Source organism: Tupaia chinensis, unplaced genomic scaffold (genome assembly GCF_000334495.1).
Source record: "Tupaia chinensis unplaced genomic scaffold, TupChi_1.0 Scaffold000528_1, whole genome shotgun sequence".
Classification (NCBI taxonomy): Eukaryota; Metazoa; Chordata; class Mammalia; order Scandentia; family Tupaiidae; genus Tupaia; species Tupaia belangeri.
This window is the reverse complement of record NW_006160041.1, coordinates 584,444-603,405: the sequence shown is the minus strand read 5'-3', so window position 1 is coordinate 603,405 and position 18,962 is coordinate 584,444. Positions and strand designations below refer to the sequence as shown.

Genomic DNA, 18,962 nt, shown 5'->3' with positions numbered 1-18,962 from the left:
GACAGTGAGAAAGCAACCCGCTAGGTCTGGGACTCAAACCGCTGTCGGCCATGTGGGAGTCCAGCGTCCTTAACCAACACACTATCTGCTGGCCCTGCTCCATTTACATTTTTTTTTAAATGATTTTATTTAACTTTATTTATTTTATTTGAACTTGACTAGAGAGAGACAGAAAGAGAAAGAGAGAGGGAGGGGGGGAGAGAGAGAGAGAGAGAGAAAGTGAGAAAGCAAGTCGCCAGATCCAGGACTCGAACTGCAGTTGGCTATGTGAGAGTCCAGCACCCTTAACCACCATGCCACCTGCCGGCCCCCTCCATTTAATTTTAATTTAACTTAATTATATTTTTAAAGATGTTTTTGCTGTATGGTGTGTGTGCTTTGCCAGAGAGAGAGAGAAAGAGAGAGACAAAGATGGTGAGAGGGAAAGTGAGAAATCACCCCTGGGAGGAGAGGGGTGGCCATACTTGCAATCCCTTCTCCTCCATTCTCCTTTGGGGATCTTGGGCACACACTCACACATGACCATTGTGATTTTAAAGCCACTTGATCTGGGACTCGAACTGTGACTGGCCACGTAGGAGTCCAGTGACATAACTGCTACACCATCTGCTGGCCCCAAGAGCTCCATTTTATAAACACACTGCACACTACAGTCTACTGTTTTGTGATTATATTCCTTTTTCCCCTATTAATTTATGTGGGTCCTTTCTCTTTCTAGTCATTTATCTTTCCAGAGGTAATCCTGTCTATTGCTGGTTGTCAATTTCATTCATTCCTTCAACAAGTATTTAAGGGAATCCTTCCACATGTCAGACATGTTGTGATGCACTGTTCTTTCAGGTTCTGCTATGTGCCAGACTGCTCTAGGCCATTTCCACATTTTTTCTTTTCTTTTTACTATTGGGTTGCCAGGAATGTCATGACACATTTTTGCATAAAAAAACCCAGAAAAATCTGTTGTGATGTTCCCGACAACCTAACAGTTTACTTTATTGTCTTTTTATACCTTTTCAAATTAAATAACTCACTTATTTTCAGTCCTTGTCTTTTTTTTTATTAAAAGAATTATCCCATATAACTTTATTTATTTATTTTTTAACTTGACCAGAGAAGGAGTACTCAGAAACATCTCCAGATGCCTGGTGTACTCAGAAACATCTCCAGACTTGAACCTTCAATCCTCCCACGTGGATCAGTTTGCAGAGGATCATGTCTAACTGCTGTGCCACCGTCCAGCCCTTTATAATTAACATCTTTGACACATGAGTAATTGGTGCTGTTTTTAAAAAAATTTCCCATCACATTAAAAAAAACAAACAACCTATCTTTTCATTAATTCTAATTTAAGTACAGGTGGCTAAAGAGTATGAATTATTTGATAGTATTTTTAAGTGTAAGGAGCCCTCATATGAGACAGAATTCGTGCTAACTTTTTGCAAATGCTGTTCGCATATTTGAAAAGATTGGATGTCCCCTGTTGGGTGCAATATTCTCTGCATAGCTATTAATGGCATCTGGACTGTTAGTTCTGACTCATAAGTGGTTGCAAAATTAATTTAGGGGACCATAATAAGTATTAAAAACCAAACAAACCCAGAAAATGGTATTCTGTGAAGTTTTTGTTTCACGTGATACATATATGAGATAAATATTTATACTGGATTCCATGTAAAATGTATTTCATATTTTTGTAAGTTTATTTTATCCATGATAGAGAGTACATGCATGTGTGAGCAAGTGTGCATGCAGGTATGTGCACATGTGCCTGTGAAAGACCCTCATCACACTGTGACCCCCTTTCCCTAGCCCCGTAGTTTGCCAATCCTGGGCATGTGAATCCTCAGTTGGTCAGGCGGCTTCCAGTGCTACAATTCAGTTTGTTACTGACTTTGCCACCAGGCTGGGCCTAACATGTATTTTTTATGAGCAGCAGTAAGAAAAAAATTAAAATTCACTTATTATAGCAAACTGTTACTTATGGATGTCAAATGTTCATATCCCCAGTAATTTTTGTTTGAGTTACCTATGGCTACTGATAAGTGTGTTTAAATAAATCACTCAGTATTATTGAGGATTGGTCATTCTTTCCTCATAACCTTGTCAGCTTTTGATTTATATATTTTGAATTTATGAAGTAAATGTAGATGAGTGCTTTTTAAAAAATCTCTACAGGTTAGGACCCACAGTTGGCGTAATGGTTATGTCGCTGGACTCCCATGTAGTCGACCGCGATTCGAGTCCCAGACCTGGTGGCTTAAACTCATGCTGGGCGCATGTGTGTGCATGCCCAAGATCCCGAGAGGAGAATGGAGGAGAAGGGATTGTGGCATGGCCATCCCCCCGGGGGGGGGTTTCTCGCTTTCTCTCTCTCTCTCTTTCTGGATAGCGCATGTGCCCTATAGCAAAAACCTCTCCAAAAAAAAAAAAAGAAATCCCTACAGGTGCTTTTTGCTTAATTCTATTTTATCAAATATTAATATTATATCAGTTTCTCTTCTAATTAGTATTTCATGCTTTATCTTTTTCTAGTCCTTTTATTTTTTTACCTGTCTGTGAGATTCTCTTTCAGGGTATATCTCTTTTAAGTAGCCTATAACTAGGACCAGTAGATAGTATAACGGTTACATTGTTGGTTTCCCACATGGCTAACCAGGGTTCAAGTCCCGAACCTGGTGGTTTGAAACTCACACTGGCGTGTGGAGGAGGATGAAGAAGGGATTGCAACATGGTCATTCCCCTGAGGGGTGATTTCTTGCTTTCTCTCTCACAGTCTCTCTCTCTCTGGTGAGCACACATGTCCTACAGCAAAAAAAAAAAAGCAAAAAACAAAAACAAAACAACCCTCTCTAAAACAATAAATAAAAATAAAGAAAGAAATAACTTACATTAGACTTTTAAAAAGATCCAATTTGAGGACATTTGGGGGAGGGACAGGGAGGCAAAGCATTAATTATATATATAAAAAGATCCACTTTGAGGACCAGCACATAGTATAGTGGTTAAGGTGATTTCTTACTTTCACTCTGTCTCTCTCCAGTGAGCACACCTGCCCTATAGCAAAAATAAGTAAATAAGTAAGTAAGTAAGTAAGATGCAATTTGGGGCCAGCAGGTGGTGTGGAGTTAAGGCACCAGATCCTATGTGGTTGACTGCAGTTTGAGTCTCTGACCTGGCAGCTTGAAAATCACTCTGGGCATGAGTGTGTGAGTGCCCAAAATCCTAAAAGGAGACGAGAGGGGCAAGGGATAGTGGTTTGGCCATCTCCTCTGGGGGATGATTTCTTGCTTTTACTCTCTCTGGCAGGCAAATGCATCCTATAGCAAAAATAAACCCCTCCCCCCAAAAAAGATGCAATTTGATAATCTATTTTAATAGAAGAATATAATCTGTTATACTTGTTATGATGTATTGTGATTACTCATATATTTGGGCTTTGTTCTACTATCTTATTTATTTATTTATTTTAATTTGCTAGAGAGTACTTGTGCTTTTTGGAAAGAGACAGAGAGACAGAGAGAGAGAAAAAGAGAGGGAAAGCAACGAACCCATGTGATACGGTCATCCTACAATCTCTTCTCCTCAATTTCTCCCTCTTTCTGGGATTTTGGGCACACATGTGCACATACCCAGCATAGCCCGAGACTTAAACTGCACTATTGGCCCTGTGGGATTCAGCTGCCTTAACTGCCAGGTCAAGGGCTGGCCCCCATCTTAGTTTTTTATTTATATTTATTTTCCTATTTACCGTTTTTATCCTTTGCTTTTTTCTTTTCTTTCCTTCCACTGGATCCATTAAGCTTCTACATTTCCTCCCCATACTGGTTTGAAGGCTACAGTCTATATATCAACTATTTTTCTTAGGAAAACACAGTCATTCAGTATTCTGTCCTGTCCCTGAACTCCACATAGAGCTTAACACACGAGGTCTTCAAAGTACTCATGGAAAATATACCCTATAGCAAAACAAAACAAAATAAAACCAAAAAAACAAACCCACAACTCCATGGAAACACTGTAAGGCACAAGTTGTACATTAATGAATTCAATCTTATTATGTAGCTCAAAACAATTTATGTCTTTTTGTTCAGACTAATTTGCCTATACTAGTGACTATTACTTGTGTTCTTCTGGAATTCGTTAGGTTTAATCTACCTTTTCCTTATAGTTTTTACTTTTATATATTTTTTCCTTAGTATTTTTGTCATTTGTCTTTTATTTTATGAACTCAGTTTTCTGCAATGTGCAGTGTCTATCAACTATGTTCAACCAATTTTCCACTTAGGTTGTTCTCATCTTGGTGGAATCCACCCTGACCCCAGGCTGCTTGTGCCCTATCTAGCCCTACACACAGATGCACTCTGCTCCTAAATTTTACTTTCTTTCTAGCTTAAACTTATTTCAGAAGTTGGCACTGTCTCTGAATTGTCGCCATAAAGCCTTCCTTTAAGCCATACCCAGACTCCATGATGCTTCAGTATTTGCTCATCCTTAGAGGAGAAAGTTCAGGTTTGTCATTAAGGGAGGAACTGATATGGAGTCTGCCAGAGGTTGGCATAAGTTCCTTCCCCAATCTTTTAAAAAGAGAAGAAAGAAATGGGAAATATCCAGTAGTTACATTACCATTTCAACATCTCAGTAGGCTAAAGATGAGAAATAGGATTTTAATTTAAATAACACAGACTGAGTCATCAAAGGAAGACCATGACTTTCATGTGTCTTTTCCCCCGAAGAGCCATACACAACCATGACGACTTCTGGTTAAGGGTAGTTGCTAGTATCTATCTCTCTGATGTCATTGTCCATGCCAAAAGCAAACCCTAAGACCTCCTCCTGTCACCACTGATGTCCAAATGGTGAGCATTAGTAGAAGAGAGTCTAAGTGGCAGACGTTCTGCCTGGCACTTATCTCTTCCTCCCTCCAGTCCCTGCCCCTTAAGCATGAGAGTATACCATCTGGGGTATCCTTGGTCTCCCACTCATGTCCCAGACTGCACCCTCACAAAAGGGCATTATATAAAAAGCCCTTGATGTTGTTCTTCAATCCAGTCCTGTGCTGCCCCTAAGTATTAGGTCATCGGGAAAATCAGGATGTATTTTTCTATGCAAAAATGTGTCATGACTTCCCAACTACCCAACAGTATTCCCCCAATATTTCTAGACAGTAGTATTACTACTGCCTTCTTTTTGAGTATTTCATTGGTAATTTAAGAGGTAAAACTGATGTGAAAAGGGAGCAGAGTAATTTCCTAAGTATGCATCCTGTATTTTTCCAAAAGCAATATTTTAGTCTGATTAACCTGCCATTTTCTGTATTCAGGTATGTGACAGGCTCTCTGAGAGTCTGTAGTTAGCACAGGAGGTAATGGGAGCTCCAGTTGTGGCTCTGCCCCTGATCACCTGTGACCCTGCCACACTCGCAGCCTCATACCATGCCTCCATTCTTATAATTGCATATTTTGGGAATGTATTATTCAGAGAATCCTACATTTAAGAATGAACATGCTACACATGCTACAAATTCAATCATGTTCCTTGAAACTACACATAATAAATGTGTCAAGGTTGACAGAAGATGACTAACTTATAGTAGGATCTCTTCAATGTTTTCAAGCTGTCAGGGCCAGGACTTGAACTGCGCAGTTAGCCATGTGAGATCCAGCCCCCTTAATCACCATGCCACTGCTGGCCTTGTAACATATCTTTTAACCTGATGCTTATTTTTATATTCTTCTGACATTCATCTCCAAACATCTTTCATCATATTACTGACGTCACCAAATGTTCAGGTCACGTGAATCAGTACTTGGTTTTGCCAGGCTAGTCAGTTCCTGGTAGCTTTCCTCCCTGCTTATCCCTAGTAGCCTCTCACAAACACCTCTGTCCTGGGTGCTGACACAGAAGAGCAGCCAGCTTCAATTTCTACTGAGGTCACCCTGACGCAGAATAGCCTATGACTTGTATAAGGAAAGGGAGGTAATCTCAACTTCTTGAACGAAATCACTGTAGTTCAGCCTGTGTTTCTTAAACAGTTTTCTTTCTTCAGAAGGGGTGTCCTGAGTTCTGACAGCTTTGACCATGCCCTTTCAAATTCAGCTCTAGTTCTACAAGTTTTGCTTATATGCCTGGCAAATTTCAGTCTCCCTGGGTTTCTTTCTCCGTATTTCCTGGAGGGTACCATTCTGGATCTGGAAAAAAGGGTATTACAAGGAAGAGACAGATCGGGTACATGTAGCTGTCTGTAGGCTGTCAACCTTCTTAGTTCAGACACTTAGAAAAAATACCACAAATAGTTTTGAAAGGAGGATCTGAAGTGGATACTAAATTATGAAGTGTTACAAACATTAGAGGAATCAAGAAAGGCTATTGGCACTATGGAAATTGTAAAAAAAAATAATTCTTCTCAAGGAATAGACAAATAAGTTTTAGCTAAAGAAAATATATGAATTTGAGAACTATAACAGAGACCTAGACCTGGTGGGCCAAAAAGGGATGAGGAAAATGTCTGCAAAACATCAGGATTAAAAAACAAATGAGCTCATAAAAAAGCTTTCAACGAAACAGACAGAAAACAAGTTATTTTGGTTAATTATTCAGTAGGGACAGTGGTTTTTGTTTTACAGATGGGAAAATGCTCTCTTAAGAGGGAAAGGGACTTGAATATTATCATAAAGAAATAGGACCCCACTCTTGTGATTCTCAACTCCCTTTGCACCAAAATCCAAATGACATTCCATCTTTTATGTTCTATTGTTCTCTAAACTCAACCCTCTAGAATGTGGAAACTCTGATGCTCTTGGAAATGGCTTCTTATTTGTCTAATGCCAATTTCTGTGCTATGAGAAGTTTGAAGTTCAACCCAAAAACACAGATCTTGGCACGGTCAAAAGCTCATTACAACTTCTCATTAGTTGTGTCTGTTGGGGCAACGATGGCGTTCCTGAGTGTGACTCGGGATCACCAGCTGTAACTGAGGGTTCCTGAAATTAATCTGAACTGAAAAGGCCATGATAAGATCCAAGCAAATGAAGCAACACATCTCACAGGAAGAAAGTAAAAAAATTACATGAAAATTCCTTGAAATGCTATCTTATTATTAACCTTACTAATATCTAACACCTCACACTGGTATTATGTGCCAGGTACTGTAATTGCATTTGACATTCATTAGTTCATTTATTTCTCTTAACAATCCTATAAGACAGATATTATTATTATGATGATGATGATGATGATGATGATGAGTTACAGAGATGGTAAGTGACTTCCTATGGTTCTAAGAATTACTTTAGAACATAAAAATATATCAAAAGATATTTAGGGTCCTAATTTCAGGAGCCATGAAAACTCTCTTTTGATTAAAAGTAAGTTCCTTTGATCTGAATAAAGTATGGGGTCTGGCTCACAGTAATATACCAATGACAGTTTCACAGTAATATATACCAATGACAGGTTTTAGTAATGTTTCACGATAATGTGTGATGTTAGCAATGGGAAAAACTGGGTAAAGGGTACATGGCAACTATCTGTACTATTCTTCTACTAAACTTTCTTTTTTTGGGGGAGAGGTTTTTCCTATAGGGTACATGCGCTCACCAGAGAGACAGAGAGAGAGAAAGCAAGAAATCACCCCCAGGGGGGATGGCCATGCTGCAATCCCTTCTCCTCCATTCTCCTCTCGGGATCTTGGGCACACACGCACACGCGCCCAGCGTGAGCCTAAGCCACTGGGTCCGGGACTCGAACAGCGGTCGACTACACGGGAGTTCAGCAACATAGCCATTATGCTAACTACCGGTCCCATAACTTTCTATACATCTGAAAGTAATATAAAATTGGGACCAGCTGTTGGTGTAATGGCTGTGTTGCTTGACTCCCATGTAGTTGACCGTGGTTCGAGTCCCAAGATCCTGAGAGGAGAATGGAAGAGAAGGGGATTACGGCATGGCCATCCCTCCTGGGGGGTGAGTTCTCGTTTTCTGTCTCTTTCTGTCTTTCTGGCGAGCACACACATCCTAAAACAAAAACCTCTCCAAAAAAAGAAAATAAAAGTAATATAAAATTAAGCTTATTTTAAAAAGACTTTATCTGGATACTTTATAGAGAGAACTTCTCATTGGGTCAGCTCAGATGAAAAACCATGCTATTCTTTTCCTCTCCCAACACTGTACGTTTCACATGTAAGTGAGAGAATGTTAAAATCTCCATTAGTGCTCACTTAGCTTCAGAGCCTTGTGCTGGAGTTTTAAAGGCAAATTGGAAAGTATTTCCTGGAACAATGCCTCACAGCATGCCTTTTGATACTTGGATTATATTTCTTAAATTCTGAAGAAATCTTTGCTTTTTCCCCCCTTCTGTGCATTTTTGATGCTGAGCTGTTTCCGGTTTTCCCACACTCCTGCCTGTCACAGAGAAGAAACCACAAAAATGCTGCAAAGCAAAGTTAGTCCAAAGAGCCTGCAATTCCATCTCTGGAGGATGAAGAGTTCTCCTGCCAGCAGTGAGTTCAGGGCGGTGAACAGTCTTCCAATGTCCAACCATGCTGCCTGAGTGTACCTCTCCACCAGCCAGCCAGCGAGCTAGACAGCCACCAAGCGCCATCTCAGGGTACTGGCAAGGATCAGAGAATCCACACACAAGGAGTACACTGGCAAAGTTAACATTCATAACTGACTCACTGACTTTCCTAGTTAACTGCAGACTTTCCAAATCTGTGAAGGAGAGGGTGGTTTTAGAATGCATATGATGGTGACTAAGGCTGATTAAGTTCTTATGTGTCCAAGGCCTGGCTGCACTTAAATGTATGAATTCTGTTTTTATTTATTGACTGACCCATGAAGTACTGGGTATAGTGTTTTTGCATAGAAAAATACGTCATGACTATTCCGACGACCCAATCGATACTTACATTGTTCCATTTTTACAAATGAATACATGGAGGGGCAAGAGATTAAGTAACCTGTAACTTGCTGGTGGTGTTCCATCAGTACAGTGCGGAGTGGTGATGTGCATCTAGGAGGTCTGGTCCTACAGGCTCTGACTTGACTCTTTCTAGGGTCAGAGGACACATGGCTTCCTTCCTAGTTTGCTACTGACATTCATTCACACACTGCAGCCTTCCTGCTGCCTTTCCCTTACACTCCAGAGAGTACTGCAGTCATTATAATGCCAACTACTCCTATAAACAGTGCTTGGTATTTAGCAGGCACTGAATAAATATTTGTTAAACAAATGAATAATGACAGCAATGTAATTAAAACAGCCACAAGAGATTGTTTTCGATCCAAGTCCAGAATTTGATTTACCACCCAGGGAAGACAAAAAACCAGTAACTACTCTTTCTTTGTTTTGATTCTTTCTTACAATTGATCTTGGGAAGGACAAATAAATGAAGAGTCTTAACAAGAGCAAGAGAAACACACACATCTCCTGTAGATATCTACAAAGCAAGAAATGCCTGCCTCTTTCCGGCATCTTGAAAAAGTTCCTAATTTTAAACTGGATAAGGGCTGCTAGAACCAGCACCCTTTACCTACCTGTTTCTAGTTCACTGGCTAAAAGGCAGCTACGGTAGAGTGAAGAATTGTGACCTACAGAAATTTGATCCACACGGATATGTCTTTTTTGGTATAAAATAGACTACACAGAGCTCGTTGACTAATGTAAGTTAGATGACTCCCACTTAATGAAATCCCAATCCTGCCTTCCCCTGTATACACCTAAAAGTGAGCAAATGAGTGGGAGTAGGATGTTGCATTTCATAGGAAACGGAAAAGATCTGCTTCTCTAACGTGACCAAGATACATCGAGGAAGAAGTTCTCTCTCACGGACCACAGTTCAGGACTGCCTTCTGGCACACTGTCTGATCACAGCTCCTGCCAGAGGCCAGCAGAGTCGACTCGTGATGCCCTGCACCCTGCAGGAGCTCAAGGAGCCCTCATCACCATCACCTGGGGAAGCTGAACGACTAGCCAGTCCCTCCCACGGCAGAGCCCTGCCATCAGCATGTTTCAGTAGCATCCAGGTGATTCATATTTAGCCAGGGATGAAAACCAGAGTTATCTTTTATCCCCAGCAGTGGTTGTTGTTCTCAATACTTGAGTAGAAGCTGTCTTGAAGTCTCCATAAATGAAGAGCCCCATTAGCCTAGCCTCCACATAACTGAGAAGAAACTGAACAGAAGATTATAGAAAACTTACTTGGAAGCCCTCTGGGATGTTGCCTTTCTGAGCACTTGCTTGTGATTGGATGGGGGCTTGGGGACCAGGGAGGAGGAAGAACTTGGAGGCGGCACCACTTTTTGTGGCAGAGTGGTTGGTTTCTGGACACTTGGTATGGCGCTTGAAATTCTGCAGCCTGTACCATTGTTCATGGCCCATAAATTGGAGTTAGGTAGTGTCTGGCTGCCAAAAATTGCCTACAAGAAAAAGAAAAAACAAACTGATTAATGGAGATTCCCCCTCGATACAACCCATCCTCAATCTGTAACTGGTTTGTAATCCTGAAGGGGGGGACAAAAAGAAACTTGAAGCAATTTTCTAGAAAAATTTTGCTAATATTGCCAGTGGAGGTCTAGATTCAGAGAAAGAGAATTTCTGAAATGGAGTTGAGATGATCTTGTGGAAAGTACACTGGGCCAGGAATAGGGCATCCAAGTACTCTGTGCTAGTCCTACATGTGTGAACCAGAGAAGCTGTGGTCTGTCTCAGCCTTAGTCTTCTCCACTATAAATATAAATTCAATAAATTTCTGAGGGGTCAGCAGGTGGCATGGTGGTTAAAGTCACTGGACTCTCACATGACTGACTGCAGTTTGAGTCCCAGACCTGGTGGCTTGCTTTCTGATTTCCCTCTCTTTGCCTCTGTCCCTCTCTGGTATGTATGTATGTATGCATATACGTATGTATAAATAAAGAAATAAATAAAGTTAAATAAAATCTTTAAAAACAAGCAAGCAAAAAAATTCAACAATTTTTTTTTTTTGGAGAGGTCTTTGCTATACGGAGCGTGGGTGTGCTCGCCAGAAAAACAGAGAGAGACAGAGAGACAGAAAGCGAGAAATCACCCCCCGGGGGGATGGTCATGACGCAATCCCTTCTCCTCCATTCTCCTCTCGGGATCTTGGACACACACTCACACACGACCAGTGTGAGTTTAAGCCACTGGGTCTGGGACTCGAACCGTGGTTGGCTACATGGGAGTTCAGTGACATAGCCATTACGCTAACTGCTGGTCCCAAAAATTCAACAAATTTTTACTGGACGTCTCCTCCTGGGTACACATTACTAGAATTAGAGCACAGAACTAATTGAAATTGGTGAGGACTCAGGACTGAAGGGCTTCGACATGTTCCGGGTCCTGAGCGGACCATGCAGCACTGTCCCCACCACTCTGGAGGGGCAGCTGTTTACTTTGCTGCTGGTGAAGATGGGAGCGTGATGAGCACTGACTGATTCTATAGAGAATAAAACTGTCTGCACGGGCCTGCCTGTAGGCAACAAAAGGAAAAAAAGAACTAATTGAAGCTCGACTTCTAGCCTACTCTCGAACTATGGACTCCTATAGAAGGTTTGTACATTTGAGAAAAGGGAAGAAGCTAATGTGGCTTCCAGGGTAAGCAGAGAGGGCATCGAGGGATGAGGCTACAACAGAGACCAGGAGCCAGACCAGGCATGGCCTTGAGGGCTAGTTTTAGAATTCTAGCACAGTTGGGCCAGCAAATGGTATAGTGGTTAAGTCACTGGACTCCCACACGGCCACTCATGGTTTGAGTCCTGGACTCGGAGGCTTGATAAATCTCACTGGGCGTGTGTGCGTGCATGCCCAAGATCCTGGGAGGATAAGGGAGAAGGGATTGCAGTGTGTCCATCCTCCTCTGGGGGGTGATTTCTTACTCTTTCTCACTGTTCTCTCTATCCAGAGAAAGCATATGCCCCAAGGCAAAAACCTCCTGAAAAAAAAAAAAATTTTAGCATAGTAACACCTTGCTGACCTGAGGAGTGACACAAGCGTTTACATGTGAATATGCTTTCAAAATAAAATTACTATGAGTACAAAACCCACAAAAGGGCATTTCTGCTCAGAGGGTAAGCCTACAAATAATGACCCAAACATCACAAAAGCCAACATATATCTGTGATCTGTGGTTAGAATGTAAAAATACACTTCCTTGGGGGGCCAACAGATGGCGTGGTGGTTGGGATGCTGGACACTCCCACATGGCTGACCATGGTTCAAGTCCTGGACCTGGTGGCTTGCTTTCTCACTTTTCCTCTCTCTCTGGACAAATTAAATGAATGAATAAATAAAATTAAATAATTATTTTTAAAAAAGTATACTTCCTTCAAGTAGAGGCTTATACAATTCTTAAAATTTATTTACTTCAGTAGCAATTTAAGAAAATATTTACTTTTTAGAGAGAGTGACTAGGAGTGGGGTACACCCCATCTGCCACTCACTCTGAGTCTCGGCTAGCCCAGGTCATGGGCACATGTGTTTGTGTGCCTAGTGTGTTCAGCGAGGTCCAGGGACTCAAACCCAGGATGTTTTCTATGTGGGTCCAGCTGCGCCACCACTCTGCCAGTACTTGGTCCCAACAGTTTTTTTGTGTCATAAATTGTGTTACTTATGGGTCGTTTACTACTATTAATACTGCTTACAATATTCATACATTTTAAAACTTTAAATGTGAAATAACATTTAGAGAAGAATAATAAAATTCACAAAATACACAGTACTTTTTGTTAGAAGGATTTCTGGCAAGTGCTTCCCATCCACAGATAGGATATATAAAGAGACATGGGAGAAATTTCATCTTGTGGCAAAGCCTGATGTAATAAGAAACATTCACCTTCTAGACAGATTTTACTAACATTACTTTTGTCCTTCATAAACGTCATCTTTTCAGATTTAAAAGATGAACTGCGTAGTTTTAGTAAATGTGCACTAACCCTTCTCTCCTTAAGCCTTGGAACATGCCATTTCAGGGAAAAGTCCAAGGTCCTGGGCTAGACAGGTATAAGGAGGGTCAAGCGGTCCTGGGTGGGGTCAATGTGTGCGTATGACTGAAATGCTCGACAAAAAACAAGATTTTGAGGCAGAGGATCCAGGCATTTCCAGGCTGACCAATGTGACCGAGATGTTTTCTGCCTCGGCAAACCACCTGAAGGAGAAACTGACCCCAGAAGAGGAACAAAGAAAACCTAAGGTCATGGGCAAAGCCAGGAGGGCAGCACTGATGAGTAGGACCCATGAGGAGAGGAGGTCTCAGATGGTCCCAGGAACCCCCTGAGGACAGGAAACCAAAGCATCCCCCAAGAGGTTGGCCTTCTGTGACAGGCTCTGGAACAAACCCATTCATTCCGACTGCTGTTTCCACACCTTGGAGCCTCAAAATCTGTGGGAGAGACTCAACTGGAAAGTAGAAAGGAAGCTGGAATGAGCTAGGCTAGGCTTCTGTTTTCCTCACCACATCCTAATAATTATGCTTAGATGTGAAAGGTGGCTGGGTCTCCCATTTAAGACGGGGAGGAGACCAGAAATCAAATGATAGCTGCAGATTTCTATACTGAGCCATCCATAAATGATTCCACTGGGTGAGTAGCAGAAAAGGAAAAAACAAAACAAAACAAACAAACAAACAAAAACATTGTTAGTAAAGAGTCTTCGGAAATAAAAATATTATTTATTGAGTTACATTTTTGATGCTGTGAGAAAACTGCCATTGGTAGGAACGTCTAGTTGATGCATGTTACCATGGTGACAACTTAACCATATTTCTAAATTCATCAGAATATATATTTAAGTTTTCTAGATCATATTTACTCAATTCGCTCTGGCAGAAATAATTTTTTCCTCTTCTATTTCTTTGCTTTAAATTTTTGCTAGAGGGTTCATGAGCTCGCTGGAGAGGGAGGGAGGGGGAGGGGGGAGAGAGAAAGAGAGGAGGGCGGGGAAGGAAAGAGAGAAAGCACTCCTTTGGGGCAGTGATCACTGCGATCGATCCCTTCTCTCCCATCTCTCCCTCCTTTTGGGATTTTAGGCACACATAGCATGTGCTCTACATTTTTCTCAAGTCGTTAGGTCTGGGACTTGAATCACACAGTTGACCATGTTGGATTCAGTTTCTTTAACCACCATGCCCCGGGCTGGCCTAATCCTTCCCTCTTCTGAACACTTATAAAAAATTATTTATATGCCTCTTATCTGAGTTAGTTCACACTGCTTGTATTTCAGCTATATATTTCCTCTCTTTTGGGAAATACACGCTGGAATGGCTGGATTTACATAGGATTAATTTCTGTTTCATTCATACTGCCCTGCACAATGTCTAGGTGCTTAATAAACAACAACAAACACCCATATTATACCAACTGTTCATCTTTTCTTAGCAACAACTAAATTCCAATATAAGAAAATAGGGAACTACGTATTTATGCAGATGTATATAACAGGACAACTCTCTGAACTTTGACCAGTGCCTAATGTGTTATTGTCCAACTCAGCCACAAAATAAAAGAAAGCTCTTTTGCAGAATCCAAACAAAAATAAATTCGCCTTCCCAGATGAAAATTTTGTGGTAATAAGATTGGTCTTTACTTCAAAGAACAAAATAAAATAAGCCAGAAGAGTTTATTGTGCAGGAGATACTATGACTGGGATTCTATTGCTTCTTTTTTCTTCTTAATAATTCTGCCCTAGGGACCAGCAGATGGCGTAATGGTTACATTGCTGAAATCCCATGTAATCAACCGGAGTTTGAGTCCCAGACCTGGCAGCTTAAAACTCATGCCAGGCACCTGTGCATGTGTGCCCAAGATCCCAAGAGGAAAATGGAGGAGAAGGGACTGCAGCATGGCCATCTGCCTGAGGAGTGTTTCTCGCTTTCTGTCTGTCTCTCTCTGTCTCTCTGGTGACTGCCTGCACCCTATAGCAAAAATCTAAAATAATAATAATAATAATAGTTCTGCCCTAATTTTGTTAGAGTCATGATGTGTACCTAAATAAAAAATTGTATTTTCTAATCTCTCTTGTACTTAGGGATAACCAGATGATACAGTTCTGGCCAGATGATACAGTGATGCAAACAGAAATTTCTGATGTGGTTATGGAAAAGTCCTTTAAAGGGGGTAGACTTCATGGACACACACTTTTTGTCTTTTGTTGTTCGTGTTCCCACCTAGAACATGGATATCTCAGCTGGAGGTGAGCAGTGGCAGGGTGACAGTTACTCGCTAAGGACTGCAGAGGACAGATAGGAGCATAGGGTTTCTGATGGCACCATGGAGTCTAGGAGAGCCTGTCTCTACATTTCTGATTATATGGGGAAAAATAATAAACCTCCAATGTGGTTAAGCCATTGGTTGGGGAGGAAGGGGTCACATGCAGCCGAATGGAATCCTAGCTGATATGAGATGTAATTTCCTATCGACCACAGATTTAAACTTGCTTAAGCCTCAATACAGCAGAAATGTACTAGATTTTGGGAAGCAGTAAAAAGCTTCTAGGTTGTGACCTGCGGTTTGGTGATCATACTCCAATACACAGAATGGATAATGAAATGATTAAAATTGCCAATCATCTGAAACTCCAAAGCATCAGTAATGTAGACAAGTCCCCAGGTGTTTCACTGAAGCCAAGGCTAAGTGGAGTGAGATTAAAGCAATCAAGTGATAGGAGGAATCCCAAGAAAACACTCAGGCAATGTTGAAAGTAGACACATAAATGTAGATGTTTAGACTAGTGGCAGAAATCAGCCTCTTTGGGCCCCAAATAGCTCACTGGCTGCAATCCTACAACTCCACCAACTATAGATCATGTGAACTGTTTTGTCCCAGTATTCATTCAGAAAAGGATAGAAAAATTATATGAAGTTCTCTTTATGCAATTTCTATGAAATGTGAGACTGGGATCCACATTATTAACACTATAGGGATGGGGAGAGCACCGTCATCAGGCAGTGTCCTGGGAATGGGAGAGCTGTGTAAGCACTGGCCTCTACTCAAGACCTAGTCGACATATACATGACTCTTGCTTCTTTGCTGGGTGTGGGAAACAGCCACACCACAGCAAGGAGACTCAGAGAAAACCACAGTGTGAGGGCTGGCTTGGCCCCAGGCAAAAGACTGGAAAGGCCCTCCTTCTCCCACAACAGAAGGGTACTCGTGGGTGGGAAGGAGACATTTCTGATGGACAGAACACAGATTGCAACTTGAAAGCTTAGAGAAAAGCAAGATCTGGGCTTTCTTACTAGAAAGATAATACTGTTCAGAGATTAAATTCTGGGATTTTTTTTTTTTTTAATTTCCTTCCAGACAAACACTTCTTTTAGCCTCACTCAGGCTTCTTTGGTGACAGAGGAAGAGATGCTTCCCAAAATCTAGATGGCTCTTTCTTGTGAAATAACCGTGCAAATTCACTTTCTGAGAATTAAGAGCAATAAAGGAGGATAACGCCATTTTTCTTTTTTTGAGAGGTTTTTGGTATAGGGCACATGTGCTCACAGGAGAGAGAGAGAGAGAAAGCAAGAAATCACCACCCGGGGTAGATGACCACGCTGCAATCCCTTCTCCTCCACTCTCCTCTTGGGATTTTGGGCACGCATACACATACTCCTGGCAAGAGTTTCCAGCCACTGGGTCTGGGACTTGAACCATGGTTAACCATGTGGAAGTCCAGCAATGTAACCATTATACCATCTGCTGGTCCCTAAACAGCATTTTTATTTGAATATTAATGTCTATGACTCCTTTACTCAAATTTCAGAAAAACAAGCATTTCTAGGCATTATTCTACCTACATGAGATTTCTGTCCTAACATGGACAAAGTTCTTGCCACACAGTACACAAAGTCACTTGCAGGATGTTTCTCTCTGGCACTAAAAGTATCGGATGGTACATTTTCTTTTTTCTTTCTTTTTTTATAGAGAGATTTGCAATAGGGTGTGTGTACTTGCTGTAATGACAGAGACAAAAAGCAAGAAATCACCCCCCAGGGGGGATGGCCATAATTCCTTCTCCTGTCTCCTCTCGGAACTTTGGGCACGCACGTACACATGCTTGGTGTGAGTTTTCAAGCCTCTGAATCCGGGACTTGAACTGTGGTCAACTACGTGAAAATCCAGCAACAGAACCATTACCTCATCTGTTGGTCCTAGAATGGCAGATTTTCTTGAGCATGTAAGCCACTAACTACTCACTTTACTACAAGCAGGCTGCGTGCTATTCAGTGCAAGAACACACTGTGACTTCTGTACAACTCCATGATGCTGTAAAAAACTTGAGGCCAAGGTGAGGGTGAGGATAGCTGTTTCTATGTTTGCAAAAGTAAACTTCCAAAAGCCCTTTGTCTCCCACTGTATGGAATTATTGGCTGTCTTCCATTCACAATGTTTGTCAGCTGGAACAAGACTGGGGTCTGAGCAAGAGAAACAAATACAACTTCTGGTACTGCTAAAAGGCACTGGGCAGTCCATTGCTTCAATCGAGATGGGGCAGAAACCCAGAAGTTGCTACCGTTTATACAGAGATCAACCACACAAATATCTGAGAAAGGTCTTGGGTTGCCAAAGATACTGGAAGTTCTCTGGCGTTCCTTTCCATTTCTAAAAGCAATAAAGATGCTCTTTCACCTTTGAGGAGTAGGAGAGAAGATTCTTACTACTCCAAATAACCTGTTCTAATGGATGTAAAGATGGGACAGAACAATTTTGAAACAATTATTCAGCAACGAACTGAAACCCATGTGCTTCAAAGTCTCTAAATCGACTGTATTGCTAATGTTTGAGAAGCAATGAAGGTGATTAAAACTGGATATTCAAATATACTCATGAGCCTCAGGATCCTTCATCTAACTAAACTGAAGATACCATCAGTAGTCTCTGAGTTGACTTTTCAAAAGTATGGGAAACCTAACTGAGGCAGTTAAATAAGGCCAGGGCTATAGTCCGGTCCATAATCATAAAATCCAGTGAAACTAATTAGCCCCAAGACATTGCACAGATGACCAATCATACATGACTGATCATCATACACTGGGGGAGGCTGATATTCTGATGGTGACCCTCGATTCATATGGTGCAGACTCTGGCTTTCCATGTCTTTCCTGTCTACCACAATGCCCTGCAATCCTTGAACACTGATCACATATGCACACAAAAGATTTTCAGACTTGGGGCCAGCAGGTAGCATGGTGGTTAAGGTACCGGACTCCTATAAGATCAACTGTGGTTTGAAACCTGGACCCGGTGGCTTGAAAATCACACTGGGCATGTGTGTGTGCATTCCCAAAATCTTGAGAAGAAACTGGAGGAGAAAGGATTGTAGCATGGCCATCCCCCCTGGGGGTGATTTCTCATTGTCCCTCTCACTGTCTTTCTCTCTGGAAGGTATATGTGCCCTCAGGTAAAAGCCTTTAAAAATAAAAATGTGTTGGCAGACTGAAGGGTGGATTTTTCTTTTTTTAAGGTATTTTTTCTATTACATGTCCATTACAAAAAGTAAAGCAGTTTTTTCTTTAAAGATTTATTTTTAATTTTATTTATTCATTTATTTATTTTATTTTGACCGGAGAGAGACACAGAGAGAGAAAGAGAGAAAGCAAGTCACCAGGTCCACGATTTGAACCAGTCAGCCATGTGAGAATGTTCAGCGCCTTAACTACTACGCCACCTCTGTCTCCCCCTCCTTTTTTTAAAAAGAATTAATTATTTTTAATTAATTTTTTTAAGAGAGATTTTTGTTTTTGCTATAGGATGCACATACTTGCCAGAGAGACAGAGTTTCAAGTCACCAGCTCTGGGACTCAAACTGCAGTAGGCCATGTGGAAGTCCAGCGACATAACCATTACACCATCTGCTGGTCCCCAAAGGAAAGCAGTTTTAAAAGTCACTAATGGCGGCAGGACTTGCGCGGGCCCTCCCGGGCTCAGCGCGTCTCCCCCGGGACCCGCGCCAAGGCGGCGGCG

General features: G+C 41.5%; 1 protein-coding gene across 17 annotated transcripts in view; it reads right to left on the bottom strand.

Annotated features, from left to right (window-relative positions):
• TTLL5 (tubulin tyrosine ligase like 5) overlaps window positions 1-18,962 on the bottom strand; it is a 330,457-nt gene that overhangs the window by 43,664 nt on the left and 267,831 nt on the right. For all 17 annotated transcript variants that reach the window (XR_003550803.1, XM_027775153.1, XM_006157045.3 and 14 more), the window contains one exon: window positions 10,198-10,415. Coding sequence is in view for 16 of the 17 variants with exons in the window: in XM_027775153.1 (XP_027630954.1) it covers window positions 10,198-10,415 (218 nt within the window). In the remaining variant the exon portion in view is untranslated. The remainder of the gene's footprint in view (window positions 1-10,197; window positions 10,416-18,962) is intronic.